General features: G+C 44.0%; 1 protein-coding gene across 1 annotated transcript in view; it reads right to left on the bottom strand.

The window, feature by feature from the left end:
• The window catches only part of COLEC11 (collectin subfamily member 11), a 62,138-nt gene that overhangs the window by 22,523 nt on the left and 15,269 nt on the right, over positions 1–24,346 (bottom strand). The window contains exon 2 of the mRNA XM_069768132.1: positions 18,353–18,508. Within this exon, the coding sequence (XP_069624233.1) occupies positions 18,353–18,482 (130 nt within the window). The 5' untranslated portion in view covers positions 18,483–18,508. The remainder of the gene's footprint in view (positions 1–18,352; positions 18,509–24,346) is intronic.

The raw sequence follows: 24,346 nt of genomic DNA, 5'->3' as shown, positions 1-24,346 counted from the left end.
GTATACTGTATGCTGGACTCTTTTGGTTCTCAGCCTTGCTTCCCTGACCCTCCTCTCCCCTGGGGTCATAATTGCAACAATTTACTGACTTTACAGTGCACTGTTTTGCTGAGCCTGCAGGCTCCATAGCTACATTGAGCTATACAAGTATACTCTGGCACGCTAGGCTAATTCTGTCTGCATTCCACTAAAGTGTCATATACAGTGGGATAAAGAGGGTGCCCTAGAAGAAAGACGTTTGGTGACACCTAGTGCTCAATCTAAGAACTGGTGATACATTCTATAATACACAAAAAAGACTCAGCTGGTCACCAACCGTCTTCACTGATACAATAGCGACACCTAGTGTCCATGTTGAGCTCTAATTCCGTGCACATTATGAGGATTACTTTAAAAATCATCCTCTCGGCTATATACCATCATACCAACCCTCCCATCGCAGTCTCCACCCCAAATAAGCCCAGCTTATAATACACCTTAAGACTTTTGTAATGCCTTAAAGTGCCCCCCCTATATCCGCTAGGGGTCGCACTGCAATATGCCCTCCTACTGACCCTCTTTCCTTGAACGGGATAAGCACCACGGAGGCCCTTTCCTACTCAACTCGCCCTCATGCCTAAAGCACGCAGAGCCAGCTCAAAACAACCCAGCAACAGATTTGCCGCTTTAACAGATCTGGACGGCGATATGTCTTCTGGCCCCTTCTCCCAGTCAGAATCCTCTAACTCGTCTATACCTGAGGGTGCGGACTCTGAAATTATTCCAGCTTTAACAACCAAGACCCCTAATACCTCAACCTCAGATCAATCTGCCTTACTATCACAGTTTCAATCAATTTTACACTCAGAATTACTCAAAATGTCAGAAAAATTGACCAAGGATTTAACCAAGGAGATCAGAGAACTCGGTTCCCGTACCTCTGACCTGGAGGACAAAATGGACGCTACCCACACAACCCTTGCTACTCACGAGAAAGACATCGAGATGCTACACGACGAAATTCACACCCTCAACAACAGACTGGAGGATTTCGAAAATCGAGCCCGCAGGTGCAACATCAGAATCAGGGGCATACCCGAAACAATCACCGATCTCCAGTCCACGGCGACGGCTCTCTTTCAAGAACTAATACCAGGAATCCCTATAGAGCGCCTAGAAATGGACCGAATTCATAGAGCCCTGAGCAAACGCAAACCGGAAGGTCCACCAAGGGATATCATCCTTAAATTACATCATTACAAAACCAAGGAACAGCTCTTACAGGCAGCAAGAAATTCGTCACCGCTGGTATTCCAAGGCCACTCATATGAACTGTTCTCCGACTTGGCCCCTACTACCATCGCCAAAAGACGTGCTATGAAACCATACCTGGAGGTCCTACGCTCCAACAACATCAAGTACCGCTGGGGCTTCCCATTTAAACTGATCTTCTCTCATCTCGATATGGTCCATACAGTTCTCTCCCCTGAAGGAGCGAGCCGTTGCTTGTCTAAACTACAACTCATGGACCTCCCATCATCCCCCCCACCTTCTTCCTCGAGGCCCCAACCTGCGACCCTCCGTCCCAGACCACGTGATCCTCCGGCTCCCCCATGACGTGCTGGATATCCACTAACTTTAGTTCGTGCCTATACTACTCCATAGGCTTCTCTTCAGGACAACCTCATAGCGTAGTCCCGGATACAACACGCTAGCCTATACTTTATAATGTTCAATGGAACAAATAGTTCATATGTGTTCTTTTTCAGTTTATTGTTACAGGCGTTCTTGGAGCGTACAGCTCCACTACCTACCCTACAGAAGCCGTTACAGCTTTCGCTTCAACCGAACTTCCAGACTGACAACGCCATTTGACTTGCTCTTCACTTCAGACAAGTGACTATGTTTATTACACGAGTTTTCATAGTGTTTTTTTTTTTTTTTTTTTTTTTCTCTTTTCTCCTCTTTATAGCGTGTTAAGTTGTAGAATTCTGTCAGGCCTTTTAAATGGGCAGCCAGGTTTCAAATATTTCACTAGACCATATTAAGGCGTTAATTAACTATGTTTAATATAATGGTTATTTTCAGGTCTCGCACTACGCCCTCTATCCCTAATTCCCCCGGCACTATGAAAAGCCCACTCCTAGCCTGTGAAATTGAATTTCCAGTTTAACTTAACCCACTATCTCGTTCTCACTCCCGTTCTTCACGACATTTAAATATGTTTCATTGTGCCCCCTAGCGGACCCTCATGACCCCACAGTGTCCTTGTACACTGATGCTTCGCACTATGTGCTTAGCCAACAACAGTCCCACCCCCCCTTCCCAACGAGTTCTTCCTACCCTTTCCTAATCATAGTTATTGTTCAACCTGCCCTCCCTTCCATCCCTACTACTCGCCCGAGTACACTCTACCAATTTGGTCCACCTAACAATAATTTCTCTAACTCCGCCAACGACCCAAAACTTACTGCCAACATAAGCAAATTCAACAACCATCTATCATGCCATTAACGATCCTATCACACAATGTGAGGGGCCTAAATTCCCCTCACAAACGCACTAAGGCCTTTCGTTATTATAGATCCCAACAGGCAGATGTGGTTTGCCTCCAAGAGACGCACTTCTCAACCAGCTCCTACCCCAAATTTATGTCCACTTCGTATCCACTTTTCTACATGGCGAACGCCCCAAATAAAACCAAAGGAGTCGCGGTCTGTTTTAAAAAATCTGTCCCCTTCGTTTTTAAGTCGTCAGTGGCTGATAAGGAAGGACGCTATATCATGGTGACAGGTTTGATATCAGATGAACTGGTCACTTTAGTCTCCTATTATGCTCCCAACTCCCACCAAGCTGCCTTCTTTTCCCAGTTATTGGAATTAGTCTCCGAACATGCCCAAGGCACCACAATACTATGTGGAGACTCCAATTGCATACTGAAAGCTAGCCTCGATAAATCCTCAAGTCCCCATTCCTCTAATCCCCCGCAGCCTTACCCTTCTGCGGATTCAACCGCTCTTAATAAGATTCTCGCCCAACACCACTGGGTGGACTTATGGAGGGAGATCCACCCCTCCAATAGAGACTACACGTACTTCTCCGCACGCCACTTAGTGCACACTAGAATCGACCACATATTCGCTAACCCATCCTTCCTCCCAAACATCTCTAATATATCCATTCTTTCTACACCCTGGTCGGATCACTCCCCAAATCTCCTCACATGCTCGACGCTCCACCCACGGCCCCGTTCATTCAACTGGGCTCTGAATGACTCACTGCTCTCTTATCCCGATATTTCTCAAAGGCTGAAAAATCACATTGATGATTATTTCTCCTTGAATCAACATTCAGCTACATCGCCAATCTCCCTTTGGGAAGCACATAAAGCAGTGCTTAGAGGTCTCTGCATTCAAGAGGCCTCCCGCAAGAAAAAAGACAGGAACGCGAGGATAGCTGAACTGGAGGGCAGGGTGTCAGCCTTAGAGTCTCAGATGAAAAGCACTCCTTCACCAACTACGTATCGCGACTTTCTCCATGCTCGCACTGAATTAGATCTTAGTCTCACTGAGATCGCAGACCGGGCCATACGATGGTCACAGCAACGCTTCTACGCTCTCAATAATAAAAATAACTCTAATTTAGCTCGACGCTTAAAATGCCTACCCTTACCCAGGCCCCCTATTCGAATACGCACACCTGCTGGTATCACATCTAATCCACAACAAATTTCCCACTTTTTCCAACAAAAACTTAGGCAGCTGTACAAGGCCCCAATTACCTCGAATTCAGAAACGATAGAGACATTTTTAGACTCTATTCCCCTTCCAGCTCTTAGCTCCGATTTGATTGAACTCCTCAACCAAGCCGTAACGCCAAGTGAAATCGAACTAGCCATTCAACACTTGAAAACCAATAAAAAACCAGGCCCCGATGGTTTTACGGCCCTCTACTATAAGAAATATGCTCCAATTCTGATCCCCCACCTCACTAATTACTTTAACTCTTTGAGAGAAGGCAATAAGCCAGGTGCAGCCTCTCTAATTGCTGCAATATCTATGATACCTAAACCCAACACAGACCACCTACTCTGGTCTAATTATAGACCAATATCCCTTATCAACATAGATCTCAAAATTTTAGCCAAAATATTATCCCAAAGACTGAACTCTGGCCTGGGTACCCTAATCCACAAAGATCAAGTGGGTTTTGTCCCTCGGAGACAAGCTTCAGACAATATACGGAGGGTCTCCCATCTGTTGCACCTCTGCAAACACCGTGACATACCAAGTATGCTACTGTCATTAGACTTCAAGAAAGCCTTTGACTCTATCTCATGGCCATATTTGTTTGCGGTGCTGCGGAGATGGAAGTTTCCCGACCACTTTCTCTCTTGGATTTACGCTCTCTATAGCTCCCCTTCGGCCTACGTACGTTATAATGGCTTTTCCTCCACGTATTTCCCTATTAGTAGGGGAACCAGGCAGGGATGTCCCCTTTCACCCCTGTTGTTTCTTTTGGCGCTTGAACCTTTAGCTATTCATATGCGCCTTAATTCTGAAGTTCAGGGAGTGGAAGTGGCGTCAGTTTCTCATAAACTTCTTTTATTTGCTGACGACATGCTTTTGCTTTTGTCGTCCCCTAAGACTTCCTTGCCGGCCCTCTTACATACCCTAGAAAGCTTCGAAACTATATCCGGCCTCCACTTAAACACCAGCAAATCCTACGCTATGAACATATCCCTTTCGCGACCTACTGTTTCACTACTTCAGCACAACTTTCCGTTCCAATGGGCCACTGACCATTTGGACTATTTGGGGATTAAACTAACAGCTAACCTAGACTCCCTTTATGCGGCTAATTATCCTCCTATGCTCCGGAAACTTCGCCTTCTGCTCCAATCATGGGAGAAACTACATCTCTCTTGGTTGGGCCTAGTACGTGCGCTAAAAATGACAATCCTCCCTAAATTGCTCTATCTATTTCGCGTTCTGCCTATACCTATCCCCTCACACTTCCTTAAAATGGCCCAAAGGTCTATAGACACCTTCGTATGGAGAGGAGGCATCCCGAGAGTTAACAAGGCTACTTTATACCGCCATCGCCTAAAAGGGGGTTTGGGAGTCCCCAACCTCTTGAAATATTACCGCGCAGCTCAATTAGGCCAACTGACTTTATACCATGCTTATAACGAACCCCCATTATGGCTATCCCTGGAAGCATTCGAAATGCAACCCAGTACTCTAGACACAGTACTATGGATCCTCCCAACTCAACGCAAACATATCTCGAACCCCATTATAAAGCATTCTCTTACAATCTGGGACACTTTAAAATATTCCTCACAACTGATCTCACCCTTTTTACCCCTCGCTCCCATTTGGGGTAATACCCTATTCCCCCCAGGCGTGGGATCTATCAAAAGTTTTTATAGATGGGTCGAAGCCGGCATAACCAGGGTTCACCAGCTGTTCAATATTGATGGGATAATCCCATTCGCGGCTCTACAGGAAAAGTACCACTTCCCCTCCGGAGAAATCTTTCGATACTTACAATTAAAAAACTTTGCCAACTCCTTATTAAAAAATTCTACCCCTCCTTACTCCATGACCCCTTTTGAACAAAAGTGTCGTCAAAACCCACATGCCTCGGGGATTATTTCTCTCCTCTACTCATACATTAATGCCCCTTCCCATAGGCATTGTTTGAAATATACCGTTCGTTGGGAGTCGGACATCGGATCTACCCTGACAGACTCGGAATGGTCCCAAATTTGGTCCTCATCTACTGGAGGAATGTTAAACACACTTATGTTAGAAACCAACTACAAAGTGTTAACCCGATGGTATCTGACCCCCGCTAGAGTAGCTAAAGCTGTGGCTAACCACTCCCCAAATTGCTTCAGAGGTTGCAATTCAACAGGAGACATGTTCCATATATGGTGGCTTTGCCCGATTGTCAGAAGGTTCTGGATTAGGATATACCATTTGGTTTTTTCCATAGCGAACATTAACCTTAAAAAAAACCCATGGGAGGCACTACTTAACAAGCGCATCCCCAACATCCCTAATCATACCCGATCCCTTATCTCATTTATATTTTTAGCAGCGAAACAAATCATTGCTTTGGCATGGAAAAAGCCAAACTTAGACTTTTCCGCAGTCAAAACACGCCTCACCTGGTACATGATCAATGAGAAATTGTCGGCTATACTAATGGACAAAGTTGGAAAATTCGAGAAAATATGGCTCCCCTGGGCGGAATACACCAACCATACCCCTTTTGCCACACCGGTACTATACCCAACTAACTACATTCAGTCGGATTCAGAATAACCTACCAAACCCTTTAGACGTTATACACCTCTTTACTCGGGCTCCCCTCCCCCACTCCCCCTTTCCCTTACTTTGGTTAGGTTGTATGATTGCATGTCAGTTAACCACATGCACTATTGTTCAGATTGTATGTAAAGACTTATCCTGATTTTTTTTTTTGATTATCTTGATTATCACGTAAATGTAAACCGAAAACTTTCAATAAAAATTTATTGTTTAAAAAAAAAAGCACCAAAACAAGGACCCGCGTTTTCTGCCAAGAGCTGCGGTTTCAGTCCTGAAAAAAAAGGATGGAAATCAGGAACGTGTGACCATACCCTTAGGCCACGTTCACATGTTGAGTATTTGGTCAGTATTTTACCTCAGTATTTGTAATCCAAAATCAGGAGTGGGTGATAAATATAGAAGTGGTGACTTCTTTCTATTGTACTTTTCCTCTGATTGTTCCACTCCTGTTTTTACAAAAACTGAGGTAAAATACTGACAAAATAATGACCAAATAATTAACGTGTGAACATGGCCTTAAAAGAAAACTGTCACGAAAATGTTTCCCTGTCTTAAACCATTTATCTGGGCACATGCTGTAGATTTTAAGATGATGAGGTAATACATATCTTTATGTTGGCACTCTGTATTTTCATTACTGAGGAATTGCAGCTTTAATCCATATGCAAATGAGTATGAAAGTGTGTTGAGCATGACACAGGACTTCTAGACCCCCGCCCCCCAGCTCTATCCCGCACCAAGCACCACCCTGTTATACTTGTCTGACACCTTGCTGGCTCTGTGACTTCATCTGGCTGTGAAGGAAATCTCATACACATGCCATTCTTTGTATAATGGCCTTCAAACTGAGGGCGCAGGTATCTGCATTTTTACTGCTCATGCAGCACCAACAAGATTTCCTTCTAAGAAGTCAGGATTGTCTTATATTTTAAAAAGGGTTATTTTCTATTTTATGGGGCCATATACCAGGGTGGGGGAACATATACCAGAATGGGGGAACATATAAAAGGATGGGTTACATATATCAGGATGGAAGGGCCATATACCAGGATGGAAGGGCCATATACCAGGATGGAGGAACATATACCAGGATGGAAGGGCCATATACCAGGATGGAGGGCCATATACCAGGATGGAAGGGCCATATACCAGGATGGAAGGGCCAAATACCAGGATGGAAGGGCCATATACCAGGATGGAGGGACATATACCAGGATGGGGGCCATATACAAGGATGGAGGGCCATATACCAGAATGGGGAGCATATAAAAGGATGGGTGACATATACCAGGATGGAGGGACATATACCAGGATGGAGGGCTATATACCAGGATGGAGGAACATATACCAGGATGGAGGGATATATACCAGGATGGAGGAACATATACTAGGATGGAGGGACATATACCAGGATGGAGAGGCCATATACCAGGATAGAAGGGCCATATACCAGGATGGGGGGCCATATACCAGGATGGAAGGGCCATATACCAGGATGGAAGGGCCATATACCAGGATGGAGGGACATATACCAGGATGGAAGGGCCATATACCAGGATGGAAGGGCCATATACCAGGATGGAAGGGCCATATACCAGGATAGAAAGGCCATATACCAGGATGGAGGGACATATACCAGGATGGGGGCCATATACAAGGATGGAGGGCTATATACCAGAATGGGGAACATATAAAAGGATGGGTGACATATACCAGGATGGAGGGACATATACCAGGATGGAGGGACATATACTAGGGTGGAAGGACATAAACCAGGATGGAGGGACATATACCAGGATGGTGAACATATAAAAGGATGGGTAACATATACAAGGATGGAGGGACATATACTAGGATGGAGGGACATATACTAGGATGGAGGGACATATACAAGGATGGAGGGACATATACAAGGATGGAGGGACATATACAAGGATGGAGGGACATATACCAGGATGGAGGGACATATACCAGGATGGGGCCATATACCAGGATGGGGCTATATACCAGGATGAAGACATATACCAGAATGGGGGGCCATATACCAGAATGGAGGGGCCATATACCAGGATGGAGGGACATATAGCAAGATGAAGAGACGTACACCAGGATGGGGGCCATATACCAGGATGGAGGAACATATACCAGGATGAGGACATATACCAGTATGGGAGTCATGTACCAGGATGGAGGGACATATACCAGAAAAGACATATACCCAAATCCTGGCCCTCCTCAACACATCCCCACACTCATTTCTAGTCCCCTGCCACGATCCTCTACACGTCTTCGCAACCACAGTAACCTCAAACCCTTTCATCCAGCCCCCACTCCCCCAATCTCCCTACCTGGAGCTCTATGGAACGCACGCTCTGTCTGCAATAAACTTTCATTTATCCATGACCTCTTTATCAATAACAAACTCTCCTTCCTCGGCATCACTGAAACCTGGCTCACCCCCTCTGACTCAGCCTCTCCAGCCGCGCTTTTCTATGGTGGATTCCACCTCTCTCACACCCCTCGCCCCAGCAACAAACGTAGTGGAGGGATTGGCTTGCTTCTGTCTGACACCTGCTCCTTTACCCCAATTTCACTACCACCCTCCGCTACTCTTCCCTCGTTCGAGGTGCACTCCGTCCGCATCTACTCCCCCTCCAACCTCCAGCTGGCTGTCATCTACTGCCCCCCAGAACTAGCCATCTCCACCTTTCTTGACCACTTCGCCACCTGGCTACTTCATTTCCTCTCAGCCGACATCCCCACTATCATCATGGGTGACTTCAATATCCCCATTGGCACTTCCACCTCAGCCGCCTCTAAACTTCTATCGCTCACTGCCTCCTTTGGTCTCACTCAATGGTCATCTGCAGCCACCCATAAAGATGGTCACACATTAGACCTCATCTTCACCCGCCTCTGTTCCCTTACTAATCTCACCAACTCACCCCTTTCCGTCTGACCACAACCTACTGACATTTTCTTTCTTCTCCCCTCCTAGTGCGCAACCTCCACTCAATAAACTCATTCACCCGTGCAGAAATCTCAAACACCTCAATCTACACTCACTCTCTGAGTCCCTTCTCCCCCTTACAGACATAGCTTCCTTCAATGACACAGATGCTGCTGCCACTTTTTATAACACTTATAACACCACAATAACAGCAACACTCAATTTGGCTGCCCCGCTCATGCACAGCAAAACTCGTAGAATCAATAGGCAGCCCTGGCTAACCAGTCTGACCAAAGAACTGAGACGGGCTTCCAGGATCGCTGAACGGCGATGGAAGAGATCTCATTCTGCTGAGCACTTCACTGCATACAAGCAGTCCCTCGCCAGCTTCAAGTCCGCGCTCACTGCCGCAAAACAAACTTACTTCTCATCTCTCATATCCTCCCTGACTCAAAACCCTAAACAGCTCTTCAACACTTTCAATTCTCTACTCTGTCCCCCAGCATATCCTCCCTCCCCTCTCATTTCGGCTGAAGAATTTGCCTCCTTCTTTAAGCAGAAGAACGCTAACATCAGACAAAGCTTTGGCCCGCAGCCCCCAATGCCCCTCCTCTTGACTTCTCAGCCCTGTTCCAAAGCCAGCTTCTCCACCATGACAGACGATCAGCTCTCCATCTTTCTGTCAAGAACACATCTCACCAACTGCACGCTTGACCCGCTCCCGTCCCACCTCATCCCTAACCTCGCAAAAGTCTTCATCCCAACCCTAACACACCTCTTCAACCTCTCACTTACAAATGGTGTCTTCCCCTCATCCTTCAAACCCGCATCAATCACACCTATCCTCAAAAAACCCTCCCTCGACCCATCCTCTTTGTCCAGCTATCGCCCGGTATCCCTTCTCCCTTATGCCTCAAAACTACTGGAACAGCATGTCCATCTTGAACTGTCCTCCCACCTTTCCTCCTGCTCCCTCTTTGACCGGTTACAATCTGGCTTCCGACCACATTACTCAATTAAACTGCCCTGACTAAAGTGACCAATGACCTACTAACCGCCAAGAGCAAGCGACACTACTCTGTCCTCCTCCTCCTGGATCTGACTTCTGCCTTCGACACTGTGGACCACTCCCTCCTGTTAAAGATTCTCTCATCTCTTGGCATCACAGACTTGGCCCTATCCTGGATCTCATCATATCTAACAGACCGGACATTCAGTGTCTCCCTCTCCCACACCACCTCCTCATCTCGCCCCCTGTCTGTCGGTGTTCCCCAAGGCTCAGTTCTAGGACCCCTACTCTTCTCCATCTACACCTTTGGCCTGGGACAGATCATAGAAACCCACGGTTTACAATATCATCTCTATGCTGATGACACGCATATCTACCTATCTGGACCAGACCTCACTTCCTTACTGGCCAAAATCCCACAATGTCTGTCTGCTATTTCATCCTTCTTTTCTGCTCGTTTTCTAAAACTGAACATGGACAAAACAGAATTCATCATCTTTCCCCCACCTCACTCTACCCCTCCACCCGACCTATCCATCAATGTCAATGGCTGCTCACTTTCCCCGGTCCTGCACGCTCGGTGCCTCGGGGTGATCCTTGACTCTACCCTCTCGTTCAAGCCACATATCCAAGCCCTTGCCTCTTCTTGCCGATTCCGACTCAAAAACATTTCCCGGATCCGTGCATTCCTTGACCATGAAACCACAAAAACACTAGTACATGCCCTTATCATCTCCCGCCTGGACTACTGCAACCTCCTACTCTCTGGCCTCCCCTCTAGCACTCTGGCACCACTCCAATCCATCCTACACTCTACTGCCCGACTAATCCACCTGTCTCCCCGTTACTCCCCAGCCTCTCTTCTCTGCCAGGCCCTTCACTGGCTTCCTATTGCCCAGAGGCTACAATTCAAAACACTAACAATGACATACAAAGCCATTCACAACCTGACTCCTCCATACATCTGTGATATGGTCTCCCGTTACCTACCTACACGCAACCTTCGATCATCTCATGATCTCCTGCTCTACTCCTCTCTCATCTCTTCCTCCCACAACCGCATCCAAGACTTCTCCTGTACTTCCCCTATACTCTGGAACTCTCTACCCCAACACATCAGACTCTCGCCTATCACGGAAACCTTCAAAAGGAACCTGAAGACCCACCTCTTCCGACAAGCCTACAACCTGCAGTGATCCCCACTCTACTGAACCGCCGCATGACCATACCCTCTCCTAGTGTATCCTCACCCATCTCCTGTAGACTGTGAGCCCTCGCGGGCAGGGTCCTCTCTCCTCCTGTACTTGTGTATGTCTTGTTTTACTCCTGTTTATTGTACTTGTCTATATTTGCCCCGTTCACATGTAAAGCACCATGGAGTAAATGGCGCTATTAAAATGTATAATAATAACAATAATAATAAAAAAGGGGCCATATTCCAGGATGAGGACATATACCAGGATAGGGCCATATACCAGGATGGGGGAACATATACCAGGATGCACTATATGGGAACATTACATTGTGGAGCACTATGTGAGGCCATTATACTGTGGGGCACTGTATTAGGCCATTATACTATGGGGGCACTGTATTAGGCCATTATAATATGGGTCACTATATGGAGCCATTATACTTTGGGGCACTATATGGGGCCATTATACTGTGGGGCATTGTATGGGGCCATTATACTGAGAGGCACTGCATGAGGTCATTATATCGTGATGCACTGTATGAGGCCATTATACTGTGGGGCACTATATGGAGCCATTATACTGTGGTGCACTATATGGAGCCATTATACTGTGGGGCACTGTTTGGGGCCATTATATTGAGAGGCACTGCATGAGGCCATTATATTGTGATGCATTGTATGAGGTCATTATAAAGTGGGGCACTATATGGAGCCATTATACTGTGGTGCACTATATGGGGCCATTATACTGTGGGGCACTGTATGGGGCCATTATATTGAGAGGCACTGCATGAGGCCATTATATCGTGATGCATTGTATGAGGCCATTATACTGTGGGGCACTATGTAGTGCCATTATATTGAGAGGCTCTGCATGAGGCCATTATATTGTGATGCATTGTTTGAGGCCATTATACTGTGGGGCACTATATGGAGCCATTATACTGTGGTGCACTATTTGGGGCCATTATACTGTGAGGCACTGCATGAGGCCATTATATCGTGATGCATTGTATGAGGCCATTATACTGTGGGGCACTATGTAGTGCCATTATATTGAGAGGTTCTGCATGAGGCCATTATATCGTGATGCATTGTAGAGGCCATTATACTGTGGGGCACTATATGGAGCCATTATACTGTGGTGCACTATATGGGGCCATTGTACTGTGGGGCACTGTATGGGGCCATTATATTGAGAGGCACTGCATGAGGCCATTATATCGTGATGAATTGTATGAGGCCATTATACTGTGGGGCACTATATGGAGCCATTATACTGTGGTGCACTATATGAGGCCATTATACTGTGCGGCACTATATGGAGCCATTATACTGTGGGGCACTATATGGGGCCATTATACTGTGGAGCACTGTATGAGGCCATCATACTGTGGGGCACTATATGGGGCCATTGTACTGTGGGGAACTATAGGGGACCATTATTCTGTGGGGAACTATATGGGGCCATTATACTGTGGAGCACTATATGAGGCCATTTTACAGATTGCTCCGCGATTCTGATGTGCAGTGTAGTTACTGGCATCACTCTTCATCACAGCCTATGGTGCTTGGTTCTCTGAACGAGGCTCCATAGCCTTTGGATGTCGGATTCAAGAATTGTAATGGGAACACGATGGACTACGTTGGACCTGCACGGGAACTTTTTGTTTTCTAATAAATCGGTGAATGAGGGACAGCATCTTGTCTTTATTTCACTCGTATTATTTTTTTCAGGTTTCTATTTGTGAAGAACAGTGGATTCTCAGGACTACTGTGGACCAGCATGGATTTTCTTTTTTTGTTTTTTCAAAAATAAATTGATGGACCAGGGAATGTGTCGGGAGTGTTTTTTTTTTTTAAATAAAATTTATTTTTCTGTTTTCTGACTGTGTGCTTTTCTTTCATTTTTGGGTTTGTAATATTCTTCCCATGTTATACTTACCTAATTCTAATGCCTTCTAAGGACAAGTTTTTTTTTCTTATTTCATGTCCATAGAAGATCTGAGGTTTGGAACAACCTCTTTGCCAAGTTCCTTTAAAAACGGCCTTCAAGTTGTACCTAGAAATCATGCTTTGATGCTGTTTTGAGCGCAAATAATGGTCATGCCAAATATTGATTTGATTTCAATTTCCCCTTTGTTCATTCCCTTTGTTAATTGATAACAATAGACTATTAACACTTCTGTTTTTAAAGCATTTTTACATTGCTTGTACCACCATAGTGATGTATACGATGTTCAGTATATATACACATACGGTACATATCACAACTTCAAAAAAGTGTTTATACAAACCCTGGCAAAAATTATGGAATCACCGGCCTTGGAGGATGTTCATTCAGTTGTTTAATTTTGCAGAAAAAAAACAGGTCACGGACATGGCACAAGACTAAAGTCATTTCAAATGGCAACTTTCTGGCTTTAAGAAACACTAAAAGAAATCAAGAACAAAAAATGTGGTAGTCAGTAATGGTTACTTTTTTAACCAAGCATAAGGGAAAAATTATGGAATCACTCAATTCTGAGGAAAAAATTATGGAATCACCGTGTAAATTTTCATTCCCAAAAATAACACCTGTATCAAATTAGATCTGCTCATTAGTCTGGATCTAAAAAGGAGTGATCACACCTTGGAGAGCTGTTGCACCAAGTGGACTGACATGAATCATGGCTCCAACACGAGAGATGTCAATTGAAACAAAGGAGAGGATTTTCAAACTCTTAAAAGAGGGTAAATCATCAGGCAATGTTGCAAAAGATGTTGTTTGTTCACAGTCAGCTGTGTCTAAAATCTGGACAAAATACAAACATGGGAAGGTTGTTAAAGGCAAACATACTGGTAGACCAAGGAAGACATCAAAGCATCAAGACCGGAACCTTAAAGCAATATGTCTCCAAAACAGGAAATGCACAATCAAACAAATGAGGAACGAATGGGTGGAAACTGGAGTCAATGTCTGTGACCGAACTGTAAGAAACCGCCTAAAGGAAATGGGATTTACATACAGAAAAGCTAAACGAAAGCCTACATTTACACCTAAACAGAAAAAAACAAGATTACAATGGGCTAAGGAAAAGCAATCATGGACTGTGGATGACTGGATGAAAGTCATATTCAGTGATGAATCGCGAATCTGCATTGGGCAAGGTGATGATGCTGGATCTTTTGTTTGGTGCCGTTCCAATGAGATTTATAAAGATGACTGCCTGAGGAGAACATGCAAATTTCCACAGTCATTGATGATATGGGGCTGCATGTCAGGTAAAGGCACTGGGGAGATGGCTGTCATTACATCTTCAATAATTGCACAAGTTTATGTTGATATTTTGGACACTTTTCTTATCTCATCAATTGAAAGGATGTTTGGGGATGATGAAATCATTTTTCAAGATGATAATGCATCCTGGAATAGAGCAAAAACTGTGAAAACATTCCTTGAAAAAAGACACATAAGGTCAATGTCCTGGCCTGCAAATAGTCCGGATCTCAATCCAATTGAAAATTTTTGGTGGAAGTTGAAGAAAATGGTCCATGACAAGGTTCCAACCTGCAAAGCCGATCTGGCAACAGCAATCAGAGAAAGTTGGAGCCAGATTGATGAAGAGTCCTGTTTACACTCATTAAGTCCATGCCTCAGAGACTGCAAGCTGTAATAAAAGCCAGAGAAGGTGCAACAAAATACTAGTGATGTTTTGGAGTGTTTTTTTTATTTGTTTGTTTTTCATGATTCCATAATTTTTTCCTCAGAATTGAGTGATTCCATAATTTTACCCTATGCTTGGTTAAAAAGAGTAACCATTACTGACTACCACATTTTTTGTTCTTGATTTCTTTTAGTGTTTCTTAAAGCCAGAAAGTTGCCATTTAAAATCCCACACGTCCCTCGGCTCAAGAAATAATTGATAATATCGCCCTTCATAGAGCATATGAACATAAGTTCTCCATTATCAATAATGGCTTATTTTCCTCTTCTTTTCCTAGTCCCCCTTTTTCATACTCCCCTCCCCTTCTTCATCCCTTCATTCTCCTTTCCCCTCTAAGTTATTAAAAATTTTCAATAAAGATTATTTGAAAAAGAAAGTTGCCATTTGAAATGACTTTAATTTTGTGCCATGTCTGTGATCTGCTTTTTTTCTACAAAATTAAACAACTGAATGAACATCCTCCAAGGCCGGAGATTCGATAATTTTTTGCCAGGGGATGTATAAAAACTGATTGATTCCAATGACATGTAGATATTTTCTGATATAGAAACAAAGAGGCCAATATTAAAGTGACCCTCTCAACAGTTTTTTGCTATGTAATCTGTTAGCAACATGAAATAGCTGGAATCAGGCACACAGCCCCTTTGTGTCACTTAATAGGCTGTGTGTTGCTGTTTTAATAAAATCAGTCTTTTATCAGCAGGAGATTATCATTACAGGACTAGGTGTCTGGTGCCTCCTAGTCAACTGCTCTGTGTAACCCCGCCCCATCACTGATTAACAGTTTCTGTCAATGGACAGTGTACACAGAAAGCTGCCAATCAGTAGTGTGGGCGTGGTTATATACAACTCAGCATTCTGAGCACTGCTAGATCTGCAGCAGATAAAATTATCATCATACCAAAATGACAGCGTGCAGACAAGCAAGTGACACATCGCTGTAATCAGGGTCTCAGGTGTTATCTTCCCTAGCAGAGGATGGAAGTAAACGGTGAATGGAGCTGAACAGCTCAGCTCTGTGCGCTGTGTAGTAGCTGTTCCCATGGACTGGAGCTCAGCTGTCATTCACTTCAATAGGAGCTGAGCTTTATAACCTGAAACCTAAACCCACCACTGCACAGGGTATGAAGCTTTGCTGTTCATCACTGTTTACAGGCAGCTGTGGAGCTAATAACTTTTTATCATGGGGGATGGGTATCAGGCGTCGGATATTGATGACCTATAGTAAGGTCACACTTCGGTGTTAGTGTAACCATCCAAGAAAAACGGCTTTTTTTTCTAATCCCTTTGTTTTCACTGAAGCAGGTAGACTGTATGAACTTTTTCATCCATTGACACTTAAAGGGAACCTGTCAGGTTATTTTTAGCAACTAAACTGTCCCCGGTATGTTGTTAGTGATGCGCATGCGCGTAAACTAGTTTAGTGGAGGGCACCATCAACAATATGACACAATATTCTTTAAACAAAGTGATCAACCCGAGACTTGTCAATAGCACAGCCAAACACAGAAAAAAAGCGACAAGTCATAAAACAGGGATCACTACAAATGAAAAAATAAACAGTATAGATCTTTTTTTTTTAGAATCTACAGACCACACCAAAAAGAACAGTAGATAAAAACATTTAAAAACAAGGTTTCAAAGAAGGAGCCAAAATGAAACACTCGACGCGTGTCGCCACTAGAACTACTACTACTGTCGCTACTGCTACTGACCCCTGAGGAAGCCACGGCAGTGGCGACATGCGCCGGGTGTTTCATTTTGGCTCTTTAAGACAAATTAGATTGGTGAACTGGTCTTGGACTATGGGCATTCCATTGTGGTAGGTTTTGATGACACTGTTATGTGGCTTTATTGCGAGCTATCATGCTAACATGTGCCCTGATACAGAGGCTCTATATTGTTTCGTCTACCCTCCTTTTTTATCATCTAGTCTTTAGCGAACATTAAGCTAATCATACCGCTTGTATCTTTTGTTGGGGCTCCATTCACACCATTGGGTGTTTTTTTTGTATTGCTTACCTATCTCCTGTGAATATAACATCAGTTTAGAGTTCATATAACAGAATATATTTAGACATTAATTCAGGAGCTCTGGACTGTTCCAGTCAATATCCATGTATATCTCGAGGTAAATGTGCAATATTTTGGCAGGATATTATGAAAACATTATTGTCAATGGAGCATGATCTGTGTTTCTTTGAAACATTGTTTTTATGTAGTGTTCTTTTTGGTGTGGTTTGAACATTCTAAATAAAAATGATCTATACTGTTTATTTTTTCATTTGTAGTGATCCCCGTTTTATGATGTATCACTTTATTCTGTGCTTGAATGTGCATGCGTATGGCGAGCGAGGTCACAGAGCCCATGACTCGCAGCGGCTACAGCGCATGCGCACAGTCAATGTAGCTGGGTACGTACACCCAAATTCAATGCGCATGTGCGGTGAGCCGCTTGACACTGCACAAGTGTGGGGAGCTGGGCGACACTGCGTAAGAGCAGAATTTTAGAGAAGATTCATGTGACGTTGGCGCACCCGGATCATCAATCCAAGTGCATGGGCGTTGACAATATGACGAGCCCATGACTGAAAGAAAATGAAGCAGGACCCCTATGACTGAAAGAGAAGGTACTATATAACTTTACAAAGTGATTTTTGAAGAGGATTGTCACTGTTTTGATTGAAAACAACGTATTCACTAACAACACGCTGGGGACCGTTTAGTTGCTAAAAATGAGGTGACAGGTTCACTTTAATGTATAAATAAAAGTATAAATGAAAAATAAATGAAACTATGAAGTACAAAGTCTGTCTTCCTTTATAGCCTTTAATGGCTGAATGTGGTCCAGAGACACAGAACCGTTTTTTAAAACTTTTTAAAACTCCAGTGGTCCGTGTGCTGTCTGAGAAAACAAAACGAGAACACACACAAATGTGTGAATGTATCCTAATGTTAGGTCATTTATATCGGAAGCCTGATTGTTGGATTTGGTGTTTTCGTCACATATTCCTGCAAACATTTTGAGCATTTCTCAATACATTTATTTCAATACATTCTTTACTAAATCATTAAATCCTTTTAAGCTTTTTAAACAATAGAAATAACAATTAAACAACAAAGTAACAATAGAAAACATTGAAATAAAAGTTTTTACGTGTGACGATGTACCTTTTAAACCAGGAACGAGGATCTGAACAGAGCAGGACTCATCTGTAATGTGCTGACAATACCCAGATCCTGACAATATCAGGAACAGGAGGTTAATCAGAGTTGTCACAGAAACCAGAAGACTCTTCATAATGAGGCGTCGTAGGTCATTGACTCCTGCGCACAAGAATGTATAAACACTCAGTGAATTAGGCCTACCACATTGTTACCACAGCCTTTACTGGAAGCTATCTGAATTTTACCGTTAAGGACATGATCATTTATATTTTTATCTGGGGCTCCTTGGTCAACCACATGACTCAGCGTACACCAGACACACACAGGTTCTGACAGCAATGGAGTTATAATAGAAGCTGCTTATACTGTGCACTGTAACTCCCTACATTTAAAAATGAAATCCTGGTGCAAGACCCTTTAGAGACTGCTATGAACTTAACGTGCCCGAAAGTCCTTTATGCAGAGGAGTAGTGTCACAACTCTGTTGTCAGAATACCTGGGACCAGGAACTCCTTCCCTGTCCCTAATGCTAGAGGCTCTATAGCTATCCCTGCTCTTTGGATTATTTCTGATGATGAAGATGCCGAGGCCACGTACCTTACTGAACTTCTGTATCAGCCCTATATCTGTACCCCTCCTCCACCAAAGAAAGTTGGGAGTAATAGTGTATGTACATACACAAATCAGACAAACAAGGGAAGACGTACAGAGCTAAATGAAAATACCAAGCACGCAAATATGCACTCAGACAACAGAGTGGAACACCAGGGAGAATAGGAAGGGAAACTAAATTGGAAAGGATGAAGATTTGCACACAGTCAGAACACCAAGCATCAGTCACAGATCAACACTCAAAATGCTTCTACAAACAACTGACACCTATCTCTACACCAAGCAGTATAAGACTAACACTGGCAGAGGCGAGTATATATAGGAGAGGGGAGTAACCAATACTGCACAGCTGAGATCATCCAAGCAGAAAAGCTCCAGAGACTCTAAGCTGAACAGTTTAACCCCTGCACTGCTAGCTGAAACCTGTTTAATATGAAGGTGAAGTGCTTCTAATCAGTCCAGGAGTGTGGGAAATCAGATGCTGTGGTCTTCTGGCCCCTCTCTGTCGCTGTAAACCCATGACAGTACCCCACCTTCTAAGAGGGACCTCCGGAACCTTAGGGTCGGGTCTAGAAGGTGTGCTGCGTGAAAGTACCGGATTAACCTGACCGTATAGACATCAGATGCTGGTACCCTTCCAGTGTATTAGATACTGAAGAGAAGGATGATCCAAGTGAGAATCCATGATCTTGGCTATCTGAAACTCCAAACTGCCATCAACAATGACCGGAGGTGGTGGTGATGGTTCAGGGGACACAAAGTATTTTTTGAGCAGAGACTGATGAAACACATTATGAATCCTAAAAGTAGGTGGCAAAGCAAGACGTTATGCTACAGATTGACGACGGCAACAATCTTATAAGGAGGACCGATGAACCTGGGACCCAGTTTCCAAGAATTAAGAATTCTTGTCACACAGACGTAATAGATGATGAAGGTATTCCTGAGGAACAATTCCTATTAGAAGAGCTGAACTGATGAAGAACGGGGACTTACCAGTGGACTCATGACAAAAGTTATTCACCACAAATTCAACTAGAGATACATAAGTAACCCAATCCTCCTGATTCCCAGACACAAAACACCTAAGAGAAGTCTCAAGATTCTGGGTAATGCATTTAGTTTTCCCATTAGATGTAGCTGAAAGGATGAGGTAAATGACAGATGGATCCCAAACCGAAATTTGGAAATAAATTATACCCCCCAGTCAGAAACAGTATCGGTAGGAATTCCATGTAATTTCACGATTTCTTTTGTGAAAATTTGCACCAGGGTCTTGGCATTGGGTAAGTTGGATAGAGCAGTAAAATGAGACATCTTACTGAATCTGTCCACTACCAAAAAAATAACTGTATTACCTGCAGATACGGGAACATCAGTAATGAAATCTTCTGATAAATGAGTCCAAGGTCTACTGGGAATCGCCAATGGATGGAGAGATCCAGCGTACGGGTATGATGGGTCTTAGAACGCGCACACACACACACTACAGGCAGCTACATACTCCCGAACATCCTGATGCACCCCAGACACCCAAAACTCCAGATAAGGAGATCTGTGATGGCTTTACTACCAGGGTGTCCAGCCAAAACCAAATCATGATGTTCACTTATAACTTTAAGACAGAGATTCACAGGTAAGAACAGTTTACCTGAAGGACAGGGGCCGCCTCCCTCAGCCTATTCAATCTCTTTATTATGGTCAGAACTTATAGGAGCAATAATTACCCCTTTCTGTAGTATAGGAACCGGTTCACAGTTAGCTCTACCCCCAGGAAAACAATGTATTAAGGCATCTGATTTAACAATCTTATTCCCCGGCCTATAGATTGCAAAAAAGTTGAATCTGGTGAAGACCAGAGACCACCTTGCCTGTCTAGGCATCAGACGCTTAGGAGATTCTAAATATAAAAGTTTTTCATGATCAGTGATTATGACCCGATGAACTGCCCCATCCACGAAATGATGCCACTCTTCAAAAGCCACTTAACCGTCAAGAGTTCCCTGTTACCAATGTCACAGTTTTTCTCAGCGGACGATAGTTTTTTCGAAAAATATGCACACGGACGCCATTTACTAGGAGATGCACCCTGCAATAATACAGCCCCCACCTAAGACGCTTCAAATTCTTGGAAACGGCAGAGTGACCTCAAGTTGTATAAGGATTAGCGCAGTTGCAAAACATCTTTTCAAGGTATCAAAAGCCTCCCGGGCCAGATTGGACCATTTGGAAAAGTTTGTCCCTTTCTTGCTCATATCTGACAGGGATTTGGCTACTCCCGAAAAGTTTTTGATTAACTTTTAGTAGTTGGCAAAACCCAAAAACCTTTGTAAAGCCTTTAGTTCCTCAAGACGATCCAAATCCAATACCGCCAAGACTTTCACCGGAGACATACCAAAACCTGTGGACGATAAAAAATAACTCAGAAAAGGGATCTCCTGAACCGAGGACATGCATTTTTCTGGTTTGACAAATAATTTATTGTATCTGAAGGACCTGCCTGACATGTACCTGATGTGACTTGAGGTGAGGTGAATAAATCAAAATGTCATCAAGGTAGATCAGAACAAACTTTCTGGCCAGGAGACTAAAAATGTCATTAACAAAGTCTTGAAAGATGGCAGGAGCATTAGTCAAGCCAAAAGGTATCACAAGGTTTTCACAGTGTCCCTCAGGTATATTGAAGACTGTCTTTCATTCATCCCCCTTCTTGATGTGAATCAGTTTATAAGCCCCTCTGAGATCCAGTTTAGAAAACTATTTGGCTCCCACAATCTTATTAAAATATTGTGGAAAACAGGGACGGACGGGGTGGAGAAATGAAGAGGATACGCCGCCCATCGGACCGGTAACAAATCATTTTAATATCCCACCAATTTGAGGTGACAGGTTCCCTTTAAAGAGGTCAGTGATAATTTGGAGAGGGTATGGATCCTGGACCGTGGTCTGATTGAGTTTGCAAAAGTCAAGGCAATGGCGTAACCCCCCATCTTTTTTTCTTGACAAAGATTAGCCCTGCAGCAACTGGAGATGAAGAAGGTCTAATATGACCCTTTGCCAGACTTTCAGTAATATTGTCCTTCATGGCCTGTTTCTCGGGATGAGATATATTGTATAACCTGGTATTGGCAGCTTGGCGCCAGAAATCAGATTAATAAGTGCAATCATAAGGATGATATGGAGAAAGCTCTTAACACCCCTGTTGTGAAAACACATCCCCAAAGTCAGACAATTATTCAGACCGACATTGCGTACCGACCCTGGCTAGCCGTGTGCCCAAGCAATGTCCTTGACAACACTCTCTCCATTTCACCACCTCCCAAGTCTGCCAGTCTACAACAGGGTTGTGCAGCAAAAACCAAGGGGGTCCAAGAACCCCAGGAGAGGTCAAGCCCTCTTTCACATAAGTCTATAAATTCAGGGTGCATGCCCCCTACCTGTAAATGCAACATACAAACAACCTGAGTAAAATACCACCAGGCTCAAAAGTGCAGAGTCAATAGCAATAAGGGGTATTGATCTAGAAAATATTTGTGGTTTGAGGCCATGAGCCTGGACGAACCTAGCGTCTATCAAATTAAACCCCGCCCCACTATCCAGAAAGACAGAAATGAACACCTTATCTTTGCCAAAATAGATATCGGAAATAAGTGCACCTGGCTTGCCAACCTTCCTGCAACTCGGGCTCCTTAGTTTTCCGGTGACTGTTTATGGTGGGATATGCAAGGACAAACACTCACAAAATGACCCTTTTCACCACAGAAGAAAAACACTCCACCTTTATGCCGAACTACTATTGGACCAACAGAACGTGCTGCCCCACCCAACTGCATGGGTTCATCGGTTGACTCAGACACAGGTTCCCTCGACTCCCTCCCCCCAGAAATTAGAGTGTCTCCTTGTGTCTCTGACGAAGACGGCAGTCGACACGGATGGCCAGAGACATGACAGCCTCAAGGGACACCGGAGTCTCATGCAGGGAAAATGCATCCTTTACCCTTACAGATAACCTTTGATAGAACTGGCTACAGAGTGCAGTGTCATTCCACTTGTTTTCGTGGACCACTTCTGAAACTCGGAGCAATGCTCCTCCACCGGCCGATCTCCCTGCCGAAGCTGACATAGTGTAGACTCAGCTAGCTAGGGAGACGCGGTCAGGTTCATCGTATATGTGACTCTGCGCCTGAAAAAATTCCTCCACCATCCAGAGCAACTGAGAGCCTGCCAGAAGACAAGGTGCCCAGGCTTGAGGGTCATCCTGAAGGAGCGAAATTACAATTCCCATCCGTTGCATCTCAGTTCCAGAGGAGTGAGGATGTAACTTAAAGTATGACTTACAGGCCTCCCTTAACACAACAAACTTGTCTTGCTCCCCCAGAGAACCTGTCAAGCAAAGCAATCTTGGGCTCCATTTGAGGCTGCCTGGGAGTAATGGTCACCACACCAGCCATGTTTGACTTTTGTGTAGCAAAGAGTGAAGATCTGCCATCTCCAGGCTAAGCTGCTGCAGTTGCCCAGCCAGATCAGTAATAGGATCCATGACGGATCAAAAAATTGTATGGGCCAGTGTTAATGTCACAGCTCTGGTTTCGGAATACCTGTAGACAGGGGCTAACTTCCCTCTCGCTAACACTATGTGCATCCTAGTTACCCCTGCTCCCCGGATAACTTCCGATGGTGAAGACGCGGGGGTTATGTACCTTGGTGAACTCTTAAATCAGCCCTGTTTGCCACCACCCCCCCCCCAAAAAAAAAACAAAAAGAAACATGTGTAGCTTTAAAAAACAAGCCAGTTGATTCCTTTTTGATCCCAAAGTCCTGCTCCAGCAGGGATAAATTACTTTTTGAAGATCTGTATACACATGTCTGGAAATGCACATGACAATGCACTTACAAATTCTTAGCCTGCAGTATATTCCCTAACTAGCAGCACCCTCCCCTGGATGCTTGGCAGGTCAGTGGCCATGTACCAGAACAATAAACCATGGTGAGTGCTGCTAGTTAGGAAATACAGCAGGAGGTTGAGGAGCTGTAAGTGCATCATCATGCCCCAATACACTTCCAGACACTTGAATACAGAACTTCAAAACTTGATCTCGCTGCTGGAGCAAGCACTTTGGGTTCATAAGGGGACTGACTGGCTTTTCTTTTAAATGACAATAGGGTCATTCCATGTCAAGTGAACCAATGATTTTTACCACTATATTTTTAATTCTTTTGAGATTTTGTTATTTGGTAACAGTGTGTCAGAGAATGCAAAATGTGAAGAAGAAAAAATTCTAGATATTTTTTTTAATTTTTTATTGATTTTCAAAGTTCGGAAAAAGTGTGAATTTCGGTGTTGCCTGCCTTTACATTTCTCCCCATAACTCGGGCTAGAAAAGA

The sequence above is a fragment of the Ranitomeya imitator genome, chromosome 5, assembly GCF_032444005.1.
Source record: "Ranitomeya imitator isolate aRanImi1 chromosome 5, aRanImi1.pri, whole genome shotgun sequence".
NCBI lineage: Eukaryota > Metazoa > Chordata > Amphibia > Anura > Dendrobatidae > Ranitomeya > Ranitomeya imitator.
The sequence above is the reverse complement of the archived record's forward strand: the minus strand, read 5'-3'. Positions and strand labels throughout refer to the sequence as shown.